This window comes from Trachemys scripta, chromosome 7, assembly GCF_013100865.1.
Source record: "Trachemys scripta elegans isolate TJP31775 chromosome 7, CAS_Tse_1.0, whole genome shotgun sequence".
NCBI classification, from domain to species: domain Eukaryota; kingdom Metazoa; phylum Chordata; order Testudines; family Emydidae; genus Trachemys; species Trachemys scripta.
The window spans coordinates 79,690,966-79,714,382 of record NC_048304.1 but is presented as its reverse complement, the minus strand read 5'-3'; the positions used below and the strand labels follow the sequence as shown (position 1 = coordinate 79,714,382).

The 23,417-nt window shown below is 39.1% G+C and overlaps 1 protein-coding gene across 3 annotated transcripts in view; it reads right to left on the bottom strand.

The window, feature by feature from the left end:
- Positions 1–23,417, bottom strand: part of LOC117880292 (solute carrier family 22 member 15-like) — a 56,502-nt gene that overhangs the window by 32,428 nt on the left and 657 nt on the right. For 2 of the 3 annotated variants that reach the window (XM_034776324.1, XM_034776323.1), the window contains exons 2-6: positions 18,801–18,947; positions 7,947–8,079; positions 4,159–4,323; positions 2,892–2,915; positions 2,254–2,383 (exon numbers count right to left, since the gene is read on the bottom strand). In XM_034776324.1, the coding sequence (XP_034632215.1) occupies positions 2,254–2,383; positions 2,892–2,915; positions 4,159–4,323; positions 7,947–8,079; positions 18,801–18,947 (599 nt within the window). The remainder of the gene's footprint in view (positions 1–2,253; positions 2,384–2,891; positions 2,916–4,158; positions 4,324–7,946; positions 8,080–18,800; positions 18,948–23,417) is intronic. The other variant, XM_034776325.1, reaches the window with a different exon arrangement.

The window sequence follows — 23,417 nt, the reverse complement described above, 5'->3', positions numbered from 1 at the left end:
ATATTGTGGACAAAATGCTATGACGTCCAAGTATTTTAAAAATGTAATTTAAAGCGAAATCTTGACCTCTGCTGAAATGACACACAAGGGAACAAAATAAGAGAGTACATCAGAAACCTTTTCAATTCCCATTCACTGTGCTGCCCAAAGCAGAATTTTGTCCTTTTATGTTAAAGACTGTCTTAACTCTTCACCCCCTAACAAATACCCACATACTCATACCCAAGGAAAATACCCTCACTTGGTAATTACCTTGACGCTATACCTCAGTACCAATTAATCTCCAGTCACAAAAAAATTTGGAACTTTAGTTCCACAGTAACATCAAAATGTTTAAAGCCAACTCCAAAACAGTAAAAATCATAATGAAAAATAGTAATATTGAATTCTTAAAACATATCACTAATTCAAACAAACACAAAAGCTAGAGCAGAAAATTAGGCCTTGTTGTATTTGATTATAATCAACATGATCTATTTCACATTTGCTAGTCTAGCAAATAAAATAATGTTTCAAAAATTCTCTGCTCTTCAAAGTCAATATATCTAAAGGTAATAAAGAAATCCAGACTAATTTTGTTTTTCCTGGCATACTGAAGACTTACAAAAACAAACACGCTTGCCACAAGACAAAAGCATACAAGATATATGCATAAACAGTATAACTTAATATTTACTAGGGTTACCATACGTCCGGATTTTCCCGGACATGTCCGGCTTTTTGGGCTCCAAATCCCCGTCCGGGGGGAAATCCCAAAAAGCTGGACATGTCCGGGAAAATCGGACATGCGGTGCCGACTACACTAAAGTGCAGTGTAGACATAGACTAAGTAATTTATCTTTCACTTTTGCTCTAGATGTTACATTCTGTGTCTCAGAACATGAGTTCTACAGACGGATTCTAGGTAGCACTGCTTGCAGATTTAAGGATCTTATTTTCTTCACTGGGAAAACAGTTCTAAAATAGTTTTAAAATAGCAAATCAATTAAATCTGATACTCAATAAATCGTTTTGCAATAGTATACAGACTATAGACTATTGTACTATTGCAAAAAAAAAAAAAAAAACACTAACCCAGGAACCTAACCTTGCAACAAAGCCAGATGCCAACTCTGTCCACATATCTATTCAAGTGACATCATCATAGGACCTAATCACATCAGCCACACCATCAGGGGTTCATTCACCTGCACATCTACCAATGTGATATATGCCATCATGTGCCAGCAATGCCCCTCTGCCATGTACATTGGCCAAACCGGACAGTCTCTGCGCAAAAGAATAAATGGACACAAATCTGACATCAGGAATCATAACATTCAAAAACTAGTAGGAGAACACTTCAACCTCTCTGGCCACTCAGTAACAGATTTAAAGGTGGCAATCTTGCAACAAAAGAGCTTCAGAAACAGACTCCAATGAGAAACTGCTGAACTTGAATTAATATGCAAACCAGATACCATCAATTTAGGCTTGAATAGAGATTGGAAATGGCTGAGCCGTTACACACATTGAATCTATTTCCCCATGTTAAGTATCCGCACACCTTCTTGTCATTATCACTACAAAAGTTTTTTTTCTCATGCTGATAATTGCGCATCTTAATTAATTAGCCTATTAGAGTTGGTTGGGCAACTCCCACCTTTTCATGTTCTCTGTATGTGTGTGTATATATATCTCCTTACTATATGTTCCCTTCTATGCAGCCAATGAAGTGGGCTGTAGCCCACGAAAGCTTAAGCTCAAATAAATTTGCTAGTCTCTAAGATGCCACAAGTACTCCTGTTCTTTTTGTGGATACAGACTAACACGGCTGCTACTCTGAATCCTACTTCACTTAATACACAAATCAGAAGGAAGAGGTTAAAAGATTTCTGTGTACCAACACTAATCAAATGGGGACATATTTAACGACATTAAGGCAAAGCTTCTGGCTTCTAATGTTTCTGTTTCAAGGAGGTTAACATCTCTACCTACATGATAAGGACACGGAGGGTAGGCTTCTTTTGGCACCTTTTCTTCAAAGTCAAGTAAAATTTCAAAGCCTTTGTTTTATTAGTGAAAATACTGCCAAAAAAACTCTTCTACCTTTGACCTCATATATGCACTAATCTTGTCTTGCTCAGAGTATAAAACATTTGAAAAAAATCAACCATACTTCCATTGCTCTATCTTTCAACGACAAAATAAGGTATTTTTGTTAAATTGCTACACATTATATTCTTACACACATAACAAATTTGAACTACTTACAAAGAAAGAAGAAAGAAGAAAACCCCTGGAGAATTTGATACAAATGCGAGGAAGCGCCATTCTCGTATGTAGTAACCCAGGAAGGCATAAACTGCTATGCCGACTGCAAATGTTAAATTTGTTAGCGAGCCTGAAAATAAAAACAAAAAAAAGCTACTACATCAAACAATGACAAAAGCCCACTCAGATGCCTCAAATTTCTATGCAGTGAAATACACTAAGTGTATATTCTTCCTACAGTACATAAAGACTTTGCAACATTCTTGTGCAGTTGTGATATTGCTTTGAGTTCATTTGAATAAGTTAACTGATTCTGACAGTATATGGATTATGTATATGTATTTACAGAATTTTAATATTTAATTGTTTTTTGGGAGGCAATCAAAGCAAAGTTCAATGTAAAAATTGTATAGAGAAGCTGAGGTGGGAGAGGAAGTGAAAGGATATAACTTAGAGAATTTTTTCACTTGACCAGAGCTCGGAGAGCCAGGAAGCGATGAAACTGATTTAATTGGATGCATGATGACAATCTGGAGTGGTCGTGAGCCAGACAAATTGGAAGAGAGCTCTAAAACTGGAAGGGTAGTTAGTATTGTATAGAAAAGCAATAAACTTGAGTGATACTAGGGTAAACTTACCAAACCTTTCTGAAGAACAGATATCTATAAAAGGTGTTATGGAAAATATGTAGTCAATGTCAATCACAAAAGCCTAAGAGCAAACTTTTTCAGTCAATTATGTGAGATATAGTACTAAACTGGAAGTTCTCAAACTGTGGTCGATGGAGCCTTGGCCACTGCTGGCAGCTAGAAGCTCTTCTTTAGCACCGCTATCAGGAGCATTATTCATTAGCTCCCACTCCCTACCAGCCATTGATCTGTTCTTCACTACCCCCTACTCAACAGCTGAAAGGTACTAAAACAACAAAGCACCTGAAATGGCAAGCAGCAGGGAGCGGAGTATCTCTTCAGCCCATCAGGGGCCAGCCCTGTAGGGGAAAAGACTGGGAGAGCTGAGATAGACAAACGGGAGGCAGACAGAGACAACATGAGTGGAAATGTAAAGACAAACAAACGGGAAGGACAATTGGGGGGGAAGGGGGAAAATCAGTAATTGAAAAAACAGGAAGATAGAACAAGAGAAAAACCTACTCCCTCATTCCCAGAAGGCAAGAAAATATAAAGAAACAAGAAAAAAAGAGTGTGTAAAGACTGAAGAAATAAAAGGGGAAAACAGGCTCACAGCCATCACAGTTAAAACATTTAGGGCCAAATTCTACCCTCAGTTTCTCCAATGCAAATTCACTAAAGTTAGAGTTTCTCTACATTTACAACAGTGTGATGGAGAGCTGAATCTCAACTTTTATTATTAAATGTACGTTAAATACTCGCACTGTCAGAGCAGAGAGACATTTTTAAAATATTGGATTCAGTACAAATATGAAAAAAGCACCAGGTATATGCTATCTTATTTTTGTGGGACAGGAGAAATGAACTACTTTAAAAAAACGGTGATGGGGTAAGAGGGAAGAGTTCTTGCCATCATAAATATTTTCTCAAAAACACTGGTGGTGAAATTGGGAAGTTGGGGGCAAAAGGAGGTTTCTGGAAAAAAATTTGTAATGCAAAATAGTCCACAGATTGTTTTGGGAATCATTATGCTAATCTTGAAATATCACCACTACCCTGTTGTTAATTACACTGGCCCCAATCCTGCAGTCCTTATTCAAGCAAAATTTTGCTTGAATCCTTGGCATTTTGGGTGGAATATTGTATTTATTTGACTCATTATAGTCTTTAATATGTACTAAAATAACTTCATACATTTAAAATTATTTCTAAAATTGCAAGAATTTATGAAAAAGAAAGTTTTGTGTAAGATATTAGCATCATTTTTAAATCTTACCTGTTAATGCCCAGTAAGACTTTCCTACATATTCTTGTGTCAAGACAAAAGACACTAGAGACATTCCACCATTCATAATCCCAACAATGAAGCGTGACATCGCAAAAATTTCATAACTTGGAGCGAATGCTGTGACATATCCAAAAATGACATCAAAGAACAGACCTGAACAAAACAGAGTATAAAAATCCAGTCTTCTCAAATCGTGTAAATTCAGAAAAGAGAGAAGGAAGGAAAGACCAGGACTGAATTACTTACCGTAACTAGTGGTCTAAAGATAGTATCTCTGTAGATTCAACATCTCGGGTAACATGAGGATTCCAAGGGGCTCCAAATTGTTAGTATCTATTACCTCATCTCCAAGTCACACACCTGAGGTTTTTAATACCAAGAATGGAGATCCACAAGAGGAAACTTACCTTTAGACTAGTGTTTCCCACACTTGGGAGCCGCTTGTTTAGGGAAAGCCCCTGGCGGGCCAGGCCAGTTTGTTTACCTGACGCATCTGCAGGTCCAGCCGATCACGGCTCCCACGGGCCGCAGTTCACTGCTCCAGGCCAATGGGAGCTGCTGGAAGTGGCGGCCAGTACGTCCCCTGGCCCGCGCCGCTTCCAGCAGCTCCCATTGGCCCGGAGCAGCGAACCTTGGCCACTGGGAGCCGCGATTGGCCGGACCTGCGGATGCAACAGGTAAGCAAACTGGCCCGGCCCGCCAGGGGCTTTCCCTAAATAAGCAGCGTCCCAAGTTTGAGAAACACTGCTTTAGACAATACTACAATTCAACACTAGACCCTTCAACTAGAAGTACAATTGCAAAATATATGACCATGACATGAGTTATCAATTGTAATCCGAAGATTAAGTCTCGATCAATTAACTCACAACAACACTCCTACCAGTCGGAGATACCAGTAACTAGATAATCTGATTGGTTGATAGCAATTCAGAGATAGCATAATAATCATGTAACTTCACAGTGTTCTAAAATATACTTTAAATTAATTAAGAAAATGGTTTAAGAAAATTACCATCTGCAGAAAATGACGATTACACAACTAAATTTCTTCCTTCAAAATTAAGTACAACCATTGACCTACAATCTTCAGTTTTGAACTTTAGAGCTAAAGGGATGCTTCATAAAACAATTTAGAAATCAGGAAACTGAGCTCATAGGTAACAATGGGCACAACTGTTTTATTTTATACAAAGGTTAAAAATGCAAAGAGCAACTGTTATTTAAGAAAATAAAAGTGTGCCTCAAGAAACTTTTAATGCCAGCTGGCAAAGGGGCACAGAGGTAGTTCATAGAGGTTACAGGTAGCTCCCGAGTCTAGCATGTATAGTCTAGTTCTCCAAAGAGAGCCATGTGAGGTCTCTACTAAAAGCTTATGTCAATCCTGAGCCTCATAATCACAGAGAGATGTACATATGAATGACATCAATGGAGCTGTGTTATATGTACTGAAAATATGTTTTAAAGTCTATCACCAACCAGAGACGAAAACAGGTTTTCTTCCAGACAGCAGGTAAGATGTGTGTATCTCTGTCAAAACGTAAGTTAAGCATTGTAAGCCAACATAATGAAATCCCAGTTTACATACGGAGTCAAGAGGAAAGGCAGCACACCAGAGAATAAACTACAGCGGGTCATCCTGACTCTGGGGTACAAACAATGAACTTGGGGAAATACAAGAAGAAAGCAAGGAAGACACCACTTTATCCTGCACCCATGAAGTAATCTAGCAGAACGATTACATTCATGAAAACGGGGTGTCAAGTAGGCTTGGTTGAAAACACTGCAAAGGACATGTTGGGTGAGAAACTATTTAGATTGGAAGTTAGCCTGTTAAGTTAAATTTAGTCTCTAGGAATCATGTTATGATTTTGTTTCACATGTAACCCTTCTATTTCCATTATCCTTACTCACTTGCTCTTAAATCTTGATCTTTGATAATAAACTTACCATTGTTTTCGCTATAAATATATCTCAGTGCTATGGTATTATACAAGGTGCTGATCCTGAGTTGCAACAAACAAGTTAGTGTGTACATTGTCCCCTTGCCTGGTATTTCTGAGAGTGTTCAGAGGATAAGGGGCTGGACACTTCTGGGGAATGCTTTGAAGGGGCTCAGGGACTGAATTACACCGATTGTTAACTGGGTAGGCACAGTAAGGGCTGACATAACAGATTGGAGGTGTCAGGGAGCTGACACCCATTTAAAGCACAAGCAAGTCTCCCTCTCACTGGAGGCAGGAAGACGATAAGGTAACTCATAGCTCTGGTACTCTGAGAATTGTCACAACAAGGTTTTATGGTAATAATATACGAGTTAAGGAGATATAACTAAGTTTCTGGAGAAGGAGAAACTGTGAAAAAGCAAGATGGAATTAAAAAACTCATGATAAAAGAACTATGATAAAGAAACTACTGATAAGGTTTCTTTAGAGCATATGGAAGCACTGTAGTATGTGTCTGATCAATCTTGAAAAATATCAGACCAGGGCATAAACTTTCCTTATTACTCAAAATGGCTTGGATACTATCCTTTATCCAAATAGAGTCCCTGATGCCATGTGGTCTTGTGCTACACAAAGGGGTCCTAGAAACAAAAGTAATCTTTTCTGAGAAAAGCAGAAGCAGCCTAGGATTTCAACGGGACTGACTGAGAAATATTATAGGGATGGTAAAATACTACCTCCGTTGTGAGGTTGCAAGGGAGTGTGGCTGAAATTGACTTTCAAAAAACTTGAGAAGTGAATTCCAGTGGGATGAAACTGTGCAGTTTAGACTACACATTAATATATTTTGATGTCTTGCCCTGAGAAGTTAAAAGCTTCTACAGAGACTTAGTCCCAGTACTACTAACTGTATCTATATGATCTCCTTTAGTTTAAGTAGTAAGATTAGTGATTTGGGATCCAAATGTTCAAATCACAGCAGGGCTGGATTTCTCACACACTGGCAACAGTCTCTCTTGAGGAGCTCAAATCACTTTAAAAGCACTAGAGGGACAAGGTGGATAAGGTAATATCTTTCATTGGATCAACTTTTGTTGATAAGAGAGAAAAACTTTCAAGCTTACAGAGAGCTATTCTTCAGGTTTAAAATAAGAACACTCATGACAACAGGAAGAAAATATATTGTATTATGTGCTGGAGAAAGACTTTTTAGTTTTAGACATCTGAAATTAATTGGTCTACGTGTTGCAAATTCTACAAGAAATTGCAACATATTTTCTCATCTTTTTATGGATGCGTGATGATTTGTGAAAACCCATAGCACCACCTCACCTTATAATAGACAATAATTACTGGAAGGCTGGAGAATGTAAGTCAAGTTGCATTATAGCTGGCTAAGAAGTAGTAAATTCAAAATCTTATGCCGAGTCTCAAACATGAAGAAAACTCTGGAAGTTTAACATACTGTGTTATACAATATAGCCAATTTCAGAAAACTTTTGAACCAGAAAATAGATTGCCAAATAGTACAGAAAAACAAAACAGATAGACCACAAGTTCAAATGGATTTTTTTAAACCACAGCTGATGGAACACCACAATCAACACAAAACAATACAAGCTTTCTTCACAAATACTCTTGCCTCAGAAATATTCTTGTCCCCATCCAGGAAATAAACTTTTAATTGAAAAGTATGATGAAATGCACATGTTGTGTACTTCCAATGGAAAAATATTAAATGCTCTTATTCTGGCCCTCATTTCCTTCAGATCCAGATATTATGTCCAAATTGAAAAAGTGTAAGAAACAATTATTTTACTTTTATCTTACCTGACATGTACACTGGTTTCCTGCCCAATTTATCAGACAATGGTCCAAAAAATATATTTCCGATAAGCAGTCCAGCAAAATACAAGGATGATGCCAGGTTTATTTTATAGGCTTCGTGTCTGATTAAGCACCACTGTTGAAAATAAAGGAATCTGTAGTTTAAAAACAGTAATAGATTCATTGCCTTCTTGAAAATACTGAAGAACACTTAATACTTTTACAACTATGGAATATCTCATACCATTTATTCTGTATTCTGGCCTTGTGTTATGTTCACCTGAGTTTTGTTTAAAGCTCCATGGCAGATTATGGCCCAACAACTTTTTAAATGTACATACTTCTGTCAAGAAGTTTCATTACAATATATTTCTCATGCTATGTTTCAATGTTATATGTTCAAGCAAAATAGAAATGCATCACAATAAACGTTGGCCCATCGACAGCAATATAGTCAACGTTATTAGAAATAGGAGATACTTAATTTTTAATAACATGAACTGGAAATCTTCAGACTTGTTTCTGAAGCACAGGCTTACAATAGTAATATGCTATTAAAGCCATTTTGGCAGCTTAAAATTGAAAGATAGCAAAAAATGTTTATCAGGAACAAAGAAATATAAAATATGCTTTACTTGACTATTATCTTGCCCTGAACAGTGTTTCTCAGACCACCAGAGCTCCATGGAGCCCTTTTTGGTAGTCTGCAGAATAAAACACTGAAAACTAAATTGAGAGGGATCAAGGGATTGCACGGGAAGGTGGTGTAAGAGAATCGTTCCTCATGAGAAGAAGTTTGAGAACCATTAACTCACATTACTCTATTTTGTAAATGCAGAACAGAATTTATTTCTCCTTGCTTTGCACAAAAGGAGACTCTTTGGGTGAGATGGTACTGCAATATACAAGCTGTACAAAATATCAGCCACTTTTGAGATTTCCTGTTAGCACACCAGGTACGCACAACAGATTGTGTTAAAGAAGGAGCTTGACTTCCTAACTTACATTTTTGTGTGAATTTACTTCAATTATTAATTTTAAAGATACATTTAAAAACAAAAATACAAAGCAAAAACCAACATATAAATACTTGATAGGTCATGATTACGCTTATGAAGTCAGACAGACAATAGGGTAAATTCACATTTGGACATTGTATATACACAATCTGGTTATTTGTTCAAAAATCATTTTGTATCAAAGAAGTCCTAACTACTTACAGCTATTAAATGGCCTACATCAGGAGTTCTCAACCTATAGTTGGTGACACCCTGGAAGATCACCAAAAAAGTTTTAGGGAGCTTGTAAACTACCCTCTTTCTCCCTATTTTTCCCTTGCATTTAATATATACATATATATAGTCTCTAGCCCTTGAAGTTGCAGAGATAACCTTGAAAATGTGCACCAAGCATAAATTGAAGCAGTGATACCAGCCTGAATCTACAAACAGCCTGCAAGAGCAACTCTGAAAGGTACGAGCTGCCCCTTCCATCAATTCTGTAGCCACAGAATTTGACTTTTTTCCCCCCAATATGCCATGGAATTCAGCATTTCATTGTTTTGGTTTAGTCAGAGCTCAATATTTTGGTTTGGGCCCCCTGCCCTGCTGCTAGCTGTTGCCTCTGCATTCTCAGCTTTCCCACTCAGGGGAAGATATTTGGATTATATTGCACGCCTCCTGCACTGTTCCATAGAGCCAAACAGCAAGGCAGACATGACTACCCTCCATTTCTTCCCTCTTCTATGAAATTGGCTCTTTCAGCCAGAATTTCCTCTCTGATAGCCTCTGACCAAAATGCACATCAGAATACTTCAAAAGGGTGGCTGCAGTATCTGACAGAGGATTCAGGGGCATATACATAGCCACTAGAATGAGAGGACACCGCCATTTGAAGGCTAAACATACATCTTTCCAAAACAATCTCCTGGATTCTTCAATCAAAAGTTTACAAAATGAGGTGACCTTCATTAAATAGCAATGGTGTAAACATGAAAGCCCTTCGAGAATCATACTTGGTGTTATCACAAATAACAAATGCCTCAAAGTCTCATAACTAAGGAACCACTGATTGTTCCCTTAGTCTCAGATATTAGAATCAGTTGCTGCCAGGCCAATCAAAGCACTCCGCCCTCTTCAATATCAGTCAGCAAGATGACAAATTAATGACATGCTGCAGATGTTTGGAAACAGATGTTAGAAGCCAGCAGTTCTCAACACAGATGAATGAAACTTTCAATATTTGTCCAGTCTGAGCAGCATGGACTTCCTGTTTTGCTGTCTACTGAGAGGATGCACCAAAAAGGAAAAATATCTTTGAAGCTTTCCTGCAGTACTTGTAGCTGGGACTGATTGGTATCGCTGTACTTGATATTCAACACTGATGATGCCAGAGATATGATAAACCACACTGGCTTTACATCTGGGATAGCATACCAAGCCATTGGGACACGTTGATCAATTCAAGGGGAAGCTTTTGACAGCAAAGAGAATGGCAACAGAACTGAAAACAGGTACTTGGAAGAGGCTGTTAAAGTTATGAACTTTACAACCTTTTATCTATATTATGTGAAGAAATGAGCACTCAACATGAGCAACTCCTCTTCCACAAAGAAGTTGGTTGGTTTTTACTCTGAAGTTTTGAATTTCTAGTCTGAGCTCAGAGAAGCCTTTTTTTCCCTTGTTTAATTTGGCTCTGCCCTTGCTGAATAATTCACAGATCAGCATTCAATTATTCTGAATACTTCTTTCCAGGAATGGACCATGACATGGGTTCTCAAACTGGGAATTCCAAAATCCTGGAGTTGGGGTGGCAGGCTGGGGATTCATAATTCCTGGGAGGTTGCAACCACCTTGTACTTCTCTTATTGCTAAATGGGAAGAGGCGCCCTGGGTTAAATGTTGCCATACCAGGTCAAGTTTGAGAACCACAGGCCTACATGAAGTGTGCTGGCACATTCAGCCCAGGTCATAATGATCCGGTGTCCACATACCTAAAACCACTACCACAATTAGCACAAGCTGACATTGTGGTTGTCAGTCTCTCTAGAGAGGTCAAACTAAACAGGTATGGAAGTGAACTATCCTCTCCATCCCTAGATGTGGCCTCTTCAGGTCACAGTTAGAGAAAATTGAAGGGGAGTATGGGGAAGCATGAGTATCATACAAGATGCATGACATCTGACAGTCTGAGAAAATAACTATGGAAACCCAGGATGACATTTTCACACATATTTCATATCTGAACTTTAAGGAGATTGAGCAACTACTGCAAATTCACAATAAAATATTCCATAGCCCATCTTCAAAGGATCCTCACAACCAAGTCCTAGCATCTTTTGCAAAACAAAATTACACACACACAGTTACTATTGCTCATGTATGTAATATGGAAAATAAATAAAATGGGAAGATCTCTAAAAAATATATAGATAACCATCCCATTAATTTCAAGAAAATTAGAGATATTTTAAATATTATCAATTAATATTATACATTATTTAATGGTAACAGTTCAGCACTATTTTTTCCAAGTGAGTTGGCAAAATTCATAAAATGATCTGATCGTGACAAAACGTAGAAAAAAATAGAAATAATTAAAAGTCAAAAGCTGAAAAACAAAAGTATATGATAATAATGGCAAAGATCAAGTCTTATTTTATATTGTAAAAACATACTATCAAAACATTAAGAAATGCATTTGAAATCCAAAAATCTGTAATCAATCAAGTAATTATAAATTATATATGTTTAACTGACTACTAGATGACAATTACTGTAGTTAAGTACAAAGCCTGAGAAAAACTAAAATACTGCCAAATCTTATTTACTGGGTAACAAATTATTGGGCCAACCATGCAAAACATTGACAGCCCTTCAACTCCCATTGACAGTAGGCTCTTTATGTTTACACTGAGAACAGATTATGTAGTCCTTACTACAGGAGCTCTGCTTGAGGAAAGACAACAGAGTTTAACATTGGTTAAGTGATTAACAAAATGTCAAATGCAATGCATAATGACCACATTTTAACAGCTGGACCTCATATTTCAAACTGTGGCTAGAAAGTTTTGGATTTGAAATACATGATGAAGTCCTTGATATGTAGGTGAAACATCAGTACAAAAATACATTAAGCTATATCCAGGCATGTTTATCCAAGAAGAATGGGTCTGAGCTACAGGAGCCATTGCCTTGATAGTAAAATTTAAATGCAGAGGATCAAAACTTGCATTGTAAATGATGGGATAGCAAATCTAATTATGCCAGAGAAAATATCTTCACTTACATATCCCTAATTCAGATATTCAACTTTTGGGGTGAAAACTAATTTTCTGTAGTTTCTCACCTTTACTCTCAGAACATTTTGAGACAGTTTGCAGAAAGAGGGGAAAATATGTTTACACCAATTAGTTTTCAGACAATTCTTGTGTGTAAATGTATAAGTCAAAACAGCTTCTTTTTAAAACTTGAGAACTTACCAGGGACTTCGTCCTCAGTAAGAACAAATGCTTTTAACATGTTTAAAAGTAATATAGTTTAGAAATAATGAAGTTATAAATGTCAAAGTGTCATGTGCAGTATTGTACATGAATTTTCAGTTGTGATTTTAAACAATGCACAATGCTCCAACTAATCATTTGCATATGTGTGTCTTAAGCATCACATATTTTATTATGTCATCTTCAAAATCAGACAGATGCCCATTTAAATGGGAACAGAGTACAATAAGAAGGATGGGAAATCTCTTGCGTCTCTTCTCATGTCCTGCAAGTCTTGTAAGTAGAGATGTCCTAATTTCTTTTTTTACATTAATTTTCTTTAATTTAAAAAAAATAAAGCATATATAGTTATTAGAGCAATGGTATAATTTTATATACAGAAAAGTCAGGAAAATTTAAGTTGTAGATCCACAAAACAATCTTAATTCAGCCACACTATATAATATATTTAATGCACAGTAAAGAATATATCAACTCAAATAAGACAGAGGTATTGCTGAAGGAAAAGGGCTAAACTTGGAGGAATATCTAGGAAATGCAACCTCAATCTTCATTAATGACATCTTCCAAGTGAATGTCAAGACAGTCTGAAAATGCAAGACATTTAACTTTTCATGGACATAGCATCAGTAGCCAGAAACATCTTGTTTCACCTTCTACTACCCAGGAGACTGTCTCCTTTTTCCTCAAAGGCAGACTTGATCACAGAAATCCCTGGTTTGTCACCTCAGTGCTAGACTTCCGCAGCATGCTATAGCTTGATGTGATGCTCAAACTACAGATTGCTCACGGCTCACAGCATACATGCTAAACAAAGCAGGGTTGGTAAAAATAGATGATTTTTTGAAAAAATACAAAAACAAACAGATTTTTTAGATTTCGTTATTTAAATTATAACTTTTTCTTTTTTTTAAATGAACCTGTTTATAAGTAGTTTAGGCCTTAACATATTTTACATTAAATTCAGCTTTCATTTTAATCTCTTACATTTAAATAAAAATAAATATGCTAAATCCATGAGCCTCTATCAAAACCTTTGAGTTAAAGGCTGCTTTTCTATATAAAGAAAGAATCAGGGGAAAACATCCAATTTTTGAGGTCAAAGTTTATAAATATGGCACAATACATTATGTACTGTATTAAGGTCTTGATCCTGTGGGGGACCCAAGGGCAAGAGACTGGCTAAGTCATCACTGGTGTTGGGATCCAGCCTCTGACTCCAAGAGACACTATCATATATCTCATCAGGATCATCCATTTAGCCCACCTGGGTGGTCTCATACTCCTATTTTATAGCTTCTCCCTACCTGAGGTCTGATTGTGTTAGTTCTCGAATTATGAATATTTATGACTCCATCCACCATAGAAACTTACTCTCCAGCTCATGGAAAAACACTGAATTTCCGTATCCAAAACACTGAAATTTGTTTTGTTTAATAAATATAAATTTTATATGCTGTTTTGTGTATTTAATTAAATTCCATTTACTATCCTAATGCAGCTTGGCACAAATCATGAGCAAAATGTTAATTATATAGTATTTATCATTCAACATTTTCTAACACACTAAAAATGTACAATTAACAAAAATCTAAAATTATTCAGCTATATAATTGCTTAAATAAATGTATATAGTTATAGTGTACCCTTCTAGGTAGCAAAAAAAAAAAAAAAAATGTACCGAATCTAGTATAAAGGCTCTATATAGTTGTAAATCTACATGTTTTAATGTTATATCAACCAATGAGAGTGCACCTTTCTTTAGAAAATAACTGAAGTACAAATGGCAAAGTTGATTAAAATTGATGACATAAATTGAGGTTTTCCGCTTGGTGATTTACATCTTATACTGTATGCAGTGTTGTTGAGTCATGTCAGCCCCAGAATATTAGAGAGAAGGTGGGTGAGGTGATTTTTTTTATTGGAAGAATTTCTGTTGGTGAAGAAAAGCTTTCAGGCTTATGCAGAGGTCTTCTTAACGTCTGGGAAACGTAGGCTATGTCTACACTGCGCACCTTACAATGATGCGGCTGAACCACTGCAGCCATGCCGTTGTAAGGTAAGCAGTGTAGCCGCTCTTTGTTTCCGGGTCTCCCAGCAACAAAATAAAACCACCCCCAATGCAGGGCAGTAGCTTTGTTACTGGGAGAACACCGCCAGCCAATGAAGCGCTGTCCACACTGATGCTTTTCGTCCACACTCCTGAGCAATGCAGTTTTACCAAACTAACATCTGTTGTAGGCAATGCTATGTTGATGGGAGGGCTTCTCCCATCAACATAGCTACTGCCTCTCGTGGAGGTGGATTACTACACTGAGGGGAGAAGGTCTCCCCTCAATGTAGTAGCATCTTCAATGAAGCGCTGCAGCTGCACCACTGCTGCGTTTTAAGCATAGACCTGACCTCAAGTGTCACAGCTAAATACAAGATGGAATAGATTGTTTAGCACACAAAGTTAACACATATTTCAAGGGACAATTCAAGGTGAAGTGGCTCATTAGAGCTCATCATCAGAAGCAAACTCTTCACAGATACTCTGAAGTTTCCTAAAGAAAAGCTCTGTGTAAGCTCAAAAACTTGTCTCTCTCATCAACAGAAGTTGTTCCAATACAAGATATTACCTCAGCCACCTCATCTCTCTATATACTGTCATGCTCCAAACTGACTGTCAGTACACTTCTTAGCATAGTTCAAGTTGCTAGATCTTGTTTTCAAAGCCCTGAAAATGCCATGAACAAGCCACCTCAAGGCACTATCTCTCACAGGGAGAGACCTCAGCAAAGGAATCAATTACCATAGAAGGTGAGTCCAGCTCTTGCAGCCTTCTGATTGTGATGCAAGGCTCACCTCTTTCAGAAGAAATTCCCTTAATAGCCAAACAATAAAATAACTCCAGCAAGTGAGCATACAGCAAACAAGCTATATCCAGACACTTTTATATGGCTCAAAATACTGAGGAAGGCAAATACCAGGCCAGAAGAATCATGTCCATAATTTTCAATGTATGTAATGATGCCAAGATACCACCGTGATGGAAACTTTAGAAATGCATTTTCTAATAAGATATTTAAAATACCACCACATACTGGAATACAAAATACAAATGAACAAAGCTATGGTTCTTATTGCAACCATTTGCAACTTTCTGATTTCTGTACTCTTAAATAACTACCCTGATGTTGTATTGACATAGATTTTGCATTTAGGTGATCTTTCAGGTGTTTTTTTAATCTAATACAATTAATTCTGAGTCATCCTACCAACCATTATCTGAAAGAATTATGCATTAGGCTGTTAGGTGTATAGTAATACAGTACATATGGAACCACCAAAACTATGTAGTCTGAACAATCTCAAGGATTTTCTTCAAAACTGTTGTAGAGTCATTCAGTTTTCAACATGGATTACTTGATATGCAATCAATCATCTTTTCCTTTTCATAATTATTAATAATAGTTATTTCTCAGTTCAAATTTGGTATGTTTTATTTATTTATTATTATTATATTGTAAAAAAGATGGGGAAGGAAAAGTTAGGGAAGATGGAACATATACCTACAGAAACATCTGTAGTCAATTGCAGGTACATTACAAATTTCAATAAGCAAATTATTTAAAAATTAAAAAATAGTTAATCATAATGCTAAAAATAGATATGCTTTTAAAGTTTTCTACATTCTCCTGAAATTCCAGTAGCATTCCAAAAAGTCAGGCTTATCTAATGTTTTTAAATTTTTGAGACTCTGTTTCTTAGTCCTGAAGGTAGCTCTGCATTAGTGTTGAATTAATAAAAATCTCTAAATATATTAAGAATATTGTGAGTCCTTTATTATTCTAGACTGGAGAATCATATTTATCTTCAAATATTTCTGCCAGAAAGATTTCCACCTATTGCTCGTCCACATGATGTTTTTCTTTTGCTTTACACACCCACATATTATATACACATTTTAATTTGCTGGAAAAACTCTTAAAATACCACCACATTAATGAATTTCTTACATGTAGGTTCATATTCTCTGTGGTGGCTTTGCAGATCACTGATATAGAAAGATTACTTAACATATATAAATTTTAAAAAAATTAGAAAAAAAAAATTCTGATACCAAATCCCAGTTAAATCTGCTTATTACCTTACAGAGAACTAAGAAAGAAGTATCAGAGGGATAGCCGTGTTAGTCTGAATCTGTAAAAAGCAACAGAGGGTCCTGTGGCACCTTTCTGTTAGTCTCAAAGGTGTCACAGGACCCTCTGTTGCTAAGAAAGAAGTGTTCTGCTTGAATTAGAAGATGACTACTTGTTAAAGTTTATCAGTCATATGTTCTAAAATAGTCTTCCTTTGTTTTATTCTATTCTCCAGTGCTTTTTGTAGTCTTCTCGAAGCTTGAATATAAAATTGTGATGGTCTTCACTCGTGGGGAGCATTGTCTAATGGTCAGGGCTTAGGCCCTTCAAAATGCGGAGGGAGTTGGGGGGGCAGGCCCTCCCACTACACCAGGTTCCAGGCCAGGACCCTGTGAGGGTTATCAAAAGTCTGACAGCCAGGAGTGCTTAAGGCTGCCCTCCCTGGGCCACTTCCTACCACGCCACAGTTGTCCAAAGTTTGCGGTCTCTAGTGAGGAGATGCACAGCGGGTCAGTTCACCGCTTGGCACCTCCTTGTGGCCGTGCGTGGCAGCTCCCTCTTTCTCAGGACGGTGGCTTGGCCCTCAGCCAGGTCAGTTCCAAGTCTCTCCTCTGCTGGGGTAGTCCATAAACAAAACAAGGAGAATTGGCACAAACAAACTAAGGCCCCCGGGGGGGGGGGGGGGGGGGGGGGGGGGCGGGGGTGCAGAATGCTTCCCTCTCAGGTTCTATCAGGGAGGGACCTTTGGGCAGTTGTTGTAGGGAGAGATCCTGCCTTTCCTCAGCTCTGTTCACAGGAGCTGCAAGTCTTCTCTATTCCCTGATCTGCCCCTAAGTGTGCTGTTTTGCTCCCAGGTGTGGTGGGGCTGGGCTGGCCTTGTTGCATTCTTTTTGCTCACATTTTCAATATAATTCTGCTTTTAAGCTCAGAGGGGATGGACATATTGAAAAACTACCACAACAGTCACAAAATCTGTCACACAGACCTGAGTCAATGTTGCATCATTTCTCCAATTGCATCTAGTCCTTAAACCCTTCCAGACAAATATTACATGGCCAGATTTTGGGACAGCAGTAAGGGAGGAGAAACAGATTAATAGTTTCTCTAGATCAGCAATTCCCAGACTTTATCTGTTCACATACCAATTTTTAAAAAATTGTTGTGAAGTGAATGGATGGCACATCACACTCACTCACGTACCACAGTTTGAAAACCCCTGGCCTAGATCACATTCCCTAGCAAGTTAACTGAAAATTGCCCATGGCAATCAATCAGCATAACTCATTTCTACTAGAAGCCAGGCAACCCTCTCAAAAAAATGTTTAATACAGTCAGGGATGTTCCTAAGGCAGCTATATTTCCTGGGTGATGGGGACCCAGGAAGTAACACAAAGAACACCTAGCTTTGAACAAATGTAACAAAACACGTAAAACTAGAGGGCGAAGTGCTATGTCCAGTCCCCAGGATGCAAACCCTGGTTCAGTCCACCCCGACCCCTCAAGATGGCATGGATATTTTGGGAAATCCAGAAAAGTCGTGTGAACTTAGTTTTCAGAATAATTTTAATCCGCCTATAGGGAAATCTATGGGAGGACATGATGCAGCTATAGTCAAGATTTATTACACTGAATAATAAAAAGCAGAACAAAAAATGCATTCCAATTCATTAGCGCTTCCTGAGTCATTAGTATTTCTTCAGAGGCTAAATTCATTCTCAGTAGGAAACTGACTGTATAGTGGGCTGATGTAAGATTTCAAACATGTAATTAAATGGTGTAAGTTGCAATAAGTTGTCCCCTTTAGTGAAGGGCTCAACAAGATGAAAAAAAATTCCTAAAAATCATGAAATTAAGACCATAAAGCGAATTTAACCCAAAATATTTCACTCAAAAGAATACTGAATTTATGCTAAGTAAAGTCAAAGATAATAGTATGCATAATTTGAACAATTAGACCTGATTACAGATTTAAGAAAACTGAAGAAAATAGTAATAAAGCAGAGACATGTGGGTTCTGGTAAGATCAAAAGTGAGATGACTGGCCCAAGTGACCTTTTTATCATCAGCAATTCCTATGTCCTCACGTACAGAAGAATTACAATTTGTGAAAGCAACATATTTAACTAAGTCTTCTTCAGGCTTGACAAGAGAGAATCCTGCACTGATGATAAAGGAATAAACCAGAAACACAGAAAAGAATCGTTAAGAAATAACATAAAACAAATTACTTGCCTCAGTTGCTATAGATGTGAAGTTATCTGCAAACTGAACATGTCTGGCAAGCTCCTCTGTGCTATCAGGAAGTTCTCCCTGGTCAATATGATACTCTGGCACAGCCCCCACTAATACAATAAGCATAGACTGACAGGCCACATATACCTAAAAAGAAGAGAGAAACAATTGTTTAGGATAAACAATTTACATGATATTTTGCCCTTGTGTATCATAAATATTTTAACCTCTTCATTGAACTAATATTTAAAACTTGAGCTACAGTAGTTCTCCTAATTCAAAATCACAACAGCTCAGCTCAGTCAGTGTATTGTCTTTGGGTCCCTAGACAGGAACACATAAGCCAGGGCATTTTGGAGGGACAGCAGTCATGTCATAGTTAAACAACCCCAGTGGGTTTCTATTAACATTTTGATTTTGCAACCCTCCCCCAAATTTCAAAATTCTTCAAAGTTCTTATTTGCTGCTTTGTAGCAAGAACACAGAAAGGAGATTATAAACTACCGTACATTACTAGGGACTTCTAGCTGATCTAGCTCCCAAGGCCAAAATTTAATTCAATTAAAGTTTGTTTCCAAGAGTTACTAACACTTTATATAGTATAAGAAATATCAATTCCAGCAACAAATCAGTACAGCAAACCAATAGAGTTAGAAACCTCTAGCTTTTCTCCTTGCAGAGACTGAACCTGATCACTATGGAGGTTAGATCGGGGTGGGCAAATACATCTCGTTTACAGTTAAAATACGGCTCCAACCCCCTCCCCCATTCTCCACCTAACAGACTGGGAGGGAGCGGGAGCTTGGGGATTCTGCCCAGTGGCAGTGTGGTGGGGCTAAGGGCTTCTGTCAGAGACAACCGGTGCCTGCTGAGAGTGGGGGAGCACAATTTAAAGGATCCCCCAACAGCTGGAGTCATACTCCTAAGCCCCCAGGCATGCCCCTCCTTACCTCAACAGCCCCTCTCTGCATCTCCCAGGTATTAGCTCCACGTGGAAAATCAGTGGCAAACAGCTGGAGATGCCACTTTAGCTCCAGGGGGAGAGGCAGCAGCAAAAGCAGTAGCTCTCCCTGAATCTCCCAGCTGTTTGTCACAGCCTCTCCCCACAGCTGCAGCTCCCAGATTACTGGCTCCAGCAGCACAATATGACTGAGTGGGGCCAGCAAAATCTGGGAGGGTACGTGCCGGGACTCAGGGCTTCAGCAGGAGTGGAGCTGAAGCCCCAAGACTCCCCGTCCCCACAGGGCTAAAGCTTGACCACTCTGCAGGTGCCTCTTACAGTGACAGGGCTGAAGCCCCAAAGCCCCCTCCCTGCAGGGTTGAAGCCCCAAGCCCCAGCAGGGACACCCCATGGGGCAGAATCCTCAGCAGGTGTCCCCCGGCTCTCAAACTTCTGTAGATTGTTGTATGCAATTCAGAGGGTCTGTAAGTTTGGCCACCCCTGGGCTACATAGTAGAAAAAGAAAGTTTTCCATCAAAAGGCTCATGAGGCTCCCCTTCCTGCAGGCCTCAGGAGGCCCACAGTAAGTTTGAATGCCTTGTACGAGAAGTGCAATCTTAGTTCTGTGTTTCTAACTTTTTTTTTTCCTTTAAACCAACTTTCGTGAAAAATAATATATACCCAAACCTTAACCGCTTTTTGATGCTCTACTGTCTATGGAAGGAACTCAACTCTGGAGCTAGTTTCCCCCGACAGGTCCAGCAGGGCCCAATATATCTTGTCTTGCATCTTGATTTGGGGATGGATCTGTTTATATTTGGATTAGCCAATTTTGTTGTTGAAAACAATGTTTACACATGCCTACTCATAAATATGATAGATGCAGTTTTAGAAATAAACAAAATAAATATGCTGTACTCAGGAATGAAATAAAATTATACATTTTTCCTAATGCTTGAGATTTTAACAAACCAAGTAAGAGAACTGTTCAATTAAAAGGTCTTATTTAAAGAAACATTTAAGACACACTATTCACTGAAAAACTGATTTTAATATTACCTCTTCAGTTTTAAAGTATTTATATTTCACTTCTGTCTTTTTTAAGTGGCACTCTTTTTTTTTTTTTTTTTTAAACAGTTTGCATATGAACCATGCCCAACTTTCTCAAAAATGAGTACCTAATGTTAGTCAATAATTAGGTCAATGGAAGTTATTGGGAATTTGGATCTTCTGAAAAACCAGATGAGCTAGAGACAGCTGCCTGGCATCAGCCCCCAAGACTTATGGGCAGAACAAAAATTTAAGTGCTTCTTGAGCCAAAGACAATCAGTTCTGAAGAAGTTAGAAAAGAACAGTGAGGACTGACGAAATACTACAAAAAGCATGCCAAACTGTTCAATTACAAATGCAAGAGAATGTTGGATTTCAAACTGAAAGCAGGTAGGGTGACCAGACGTCCCGATTTTATCAGGACTGTCCCAATATTTGCTTGTTTGTCCCGCGTCCCGACCGATGTGCGGTCATGACACTGGACAAACAAGCAATTTTGCCCTCCCGGAAGGGCTCTTGCCCCCCCACCCCGACTCTGCCCCCTCCATCCCCCATTGGCTCCCTCCCCAAATCCCCGCCCTGGCCCCACCTCTTCCCCATGCATGTGGCATTCCTCCTCCCTCCCAAGCTTGCTGCTGTAATGGCAGGGCAAGCCTGGAGGGAGGGGGTGGTGGCCGGCTTCCAGTTCCTGGAGCTGGTGAGTAGGGGCACTGGGCGGGCAAGGGGGCTGCTCCCCCAGGAGATAGATCCTGTCAGTGATCTGGTCACCCTAAAAGCAGCCAGCAAACTGCCAAAGTAACAGCTATTCTATCTACACCAAGGTCCTAAATCAAGGGTGAGCAAACTACAGCCTGGGGGCCGCATCCAGCCCTCCAGACGTTTTAATCTGGCCCTCAAACTCCAGCCAAGGGGCGGGGTCAGGGGCTTGCCCTGCTCTGTGCAGCTCCCAGAGCAGTGGCATGTCCCCCCCTCTGGCTCCTACACGTAGGGGCAGCCAAGGGGCTCCGCACGCTGCTCCCGCCCCAAGCGCCACCCTCGCAGCTCCTATTGGCTGGGAACCGCAGCCAATGAGAACTGCAGGGGTGGCACCTGCAGACAGGTCAGCACACAGAGCCGCCTGGTCACGGCTCCGCATAGGAGCCAGAGGGAGGACATGCTGCTGCTTCTGGGAGCTGCTTGAGGTAAGTGTCGCCTGGAGCCAGCACCCCTGACCCACTCCACCACCTCAACCCCCTGCCCCAGCCCCGATCCCCCTCCCGTCCTTCGAACCCCTCGGTCCCAGTCCGAAGCACCCTCCTGCACCTCCAACCCCTCATCTCCAGCCCCACCCGAGAGCCCGCATCCCCAGCCGGAGCCCTCACCCCTCCCACACCCCAGCCCCCAATGTTGTGTGCATTCATGGCCCACCATACAATTTCCATACCCAGATGTGGCCCTTGGGCCAAAAAGTTTGCCCACCCCTGTCCTAAATCATCTGCCATCCTTGAGGCTCATTCCTACTGGAAGAACCAAAAACCATCTATCTAAAACCATGGAAGATGCTACCTCTTATCTCTAGATGAAATCTAGAAAAATCATAGTGTTTTCTTGATGTGAGAAGTTTACATATGCCCCCAAATACCCCACCACATCTCTGACAATGAAAAATGCTAGGAGCAGCAAACATAGAGTCCATCTAGAAGCTCCATCTCAGATCACTGCAGAAGAAAACCCGAAGAACAAGTGGTCTTGTGATCAGAAAGACACTGGTGGTTTGTTTTCTTTGCATTTGATTTTTTAAAAACACAAGATTTAGAATCAGTAAACTCCAACACCTTCATCTATCTCATGTGAGTGGAGCCATAAAAGATCAGCAGCTTTTCCAACACCATCCATGCTTTTTTGTTACACTGTAGCTACAAGGAAATCTTCCTGGGGTTAATCTTGAAAGGCCAATTGTAAACTTCAGCTATAGAAAAATGTAGCAATTATTCTCCACAATCCTACAGCATATTTAAGTACTATCCCAATTTTACAATAGGGAAAAATTATATGTAAAGAGCTTAAGAGACTTGCCCAAGGTCATACAGCAGGTCACTGACAGAGACAAGAAGAGACCCCAGGAGTTCTTGACTTGCTGTACTATTACTCCTAACCCTCAGTGCATATCAACATATTCACAGGCTGAAATATAAAATTTACTACCAAAGATTATTTGTATACTGACTCATGCACATCCAGGCTTCCACCTTATATTAAAATAACACATGTAAATGTTGCCATCCTAGCCTTCCAAAGTCCAAGGGAACTTCAGAAGATAAATAACCAATGACAACATCCGCTTAAAAGGATAAAGACTGGTTTGCACTACAGGGGACGTATGACCAAGGAACAGTCTAGTTTAATATTCAATAACCTTCTTGCCTAACGATATAAAACTATTCTGAAAGAAATTTCATTTAACATCTATTTTTATAGTACAGTATCCACGTGATTTCTTTTGGGAACACTACTCAGATAACCTGGACTCTAAATTAATTATGTGAGAGCCAGAGAGAGCTTCTGTTTGTTTGCTATTCCAAGTATTCCAGGAGGTTATAAACCGAGGCCAGCATCAAGATTACAGCAGGGTTCCTCCGTGCCAGTAA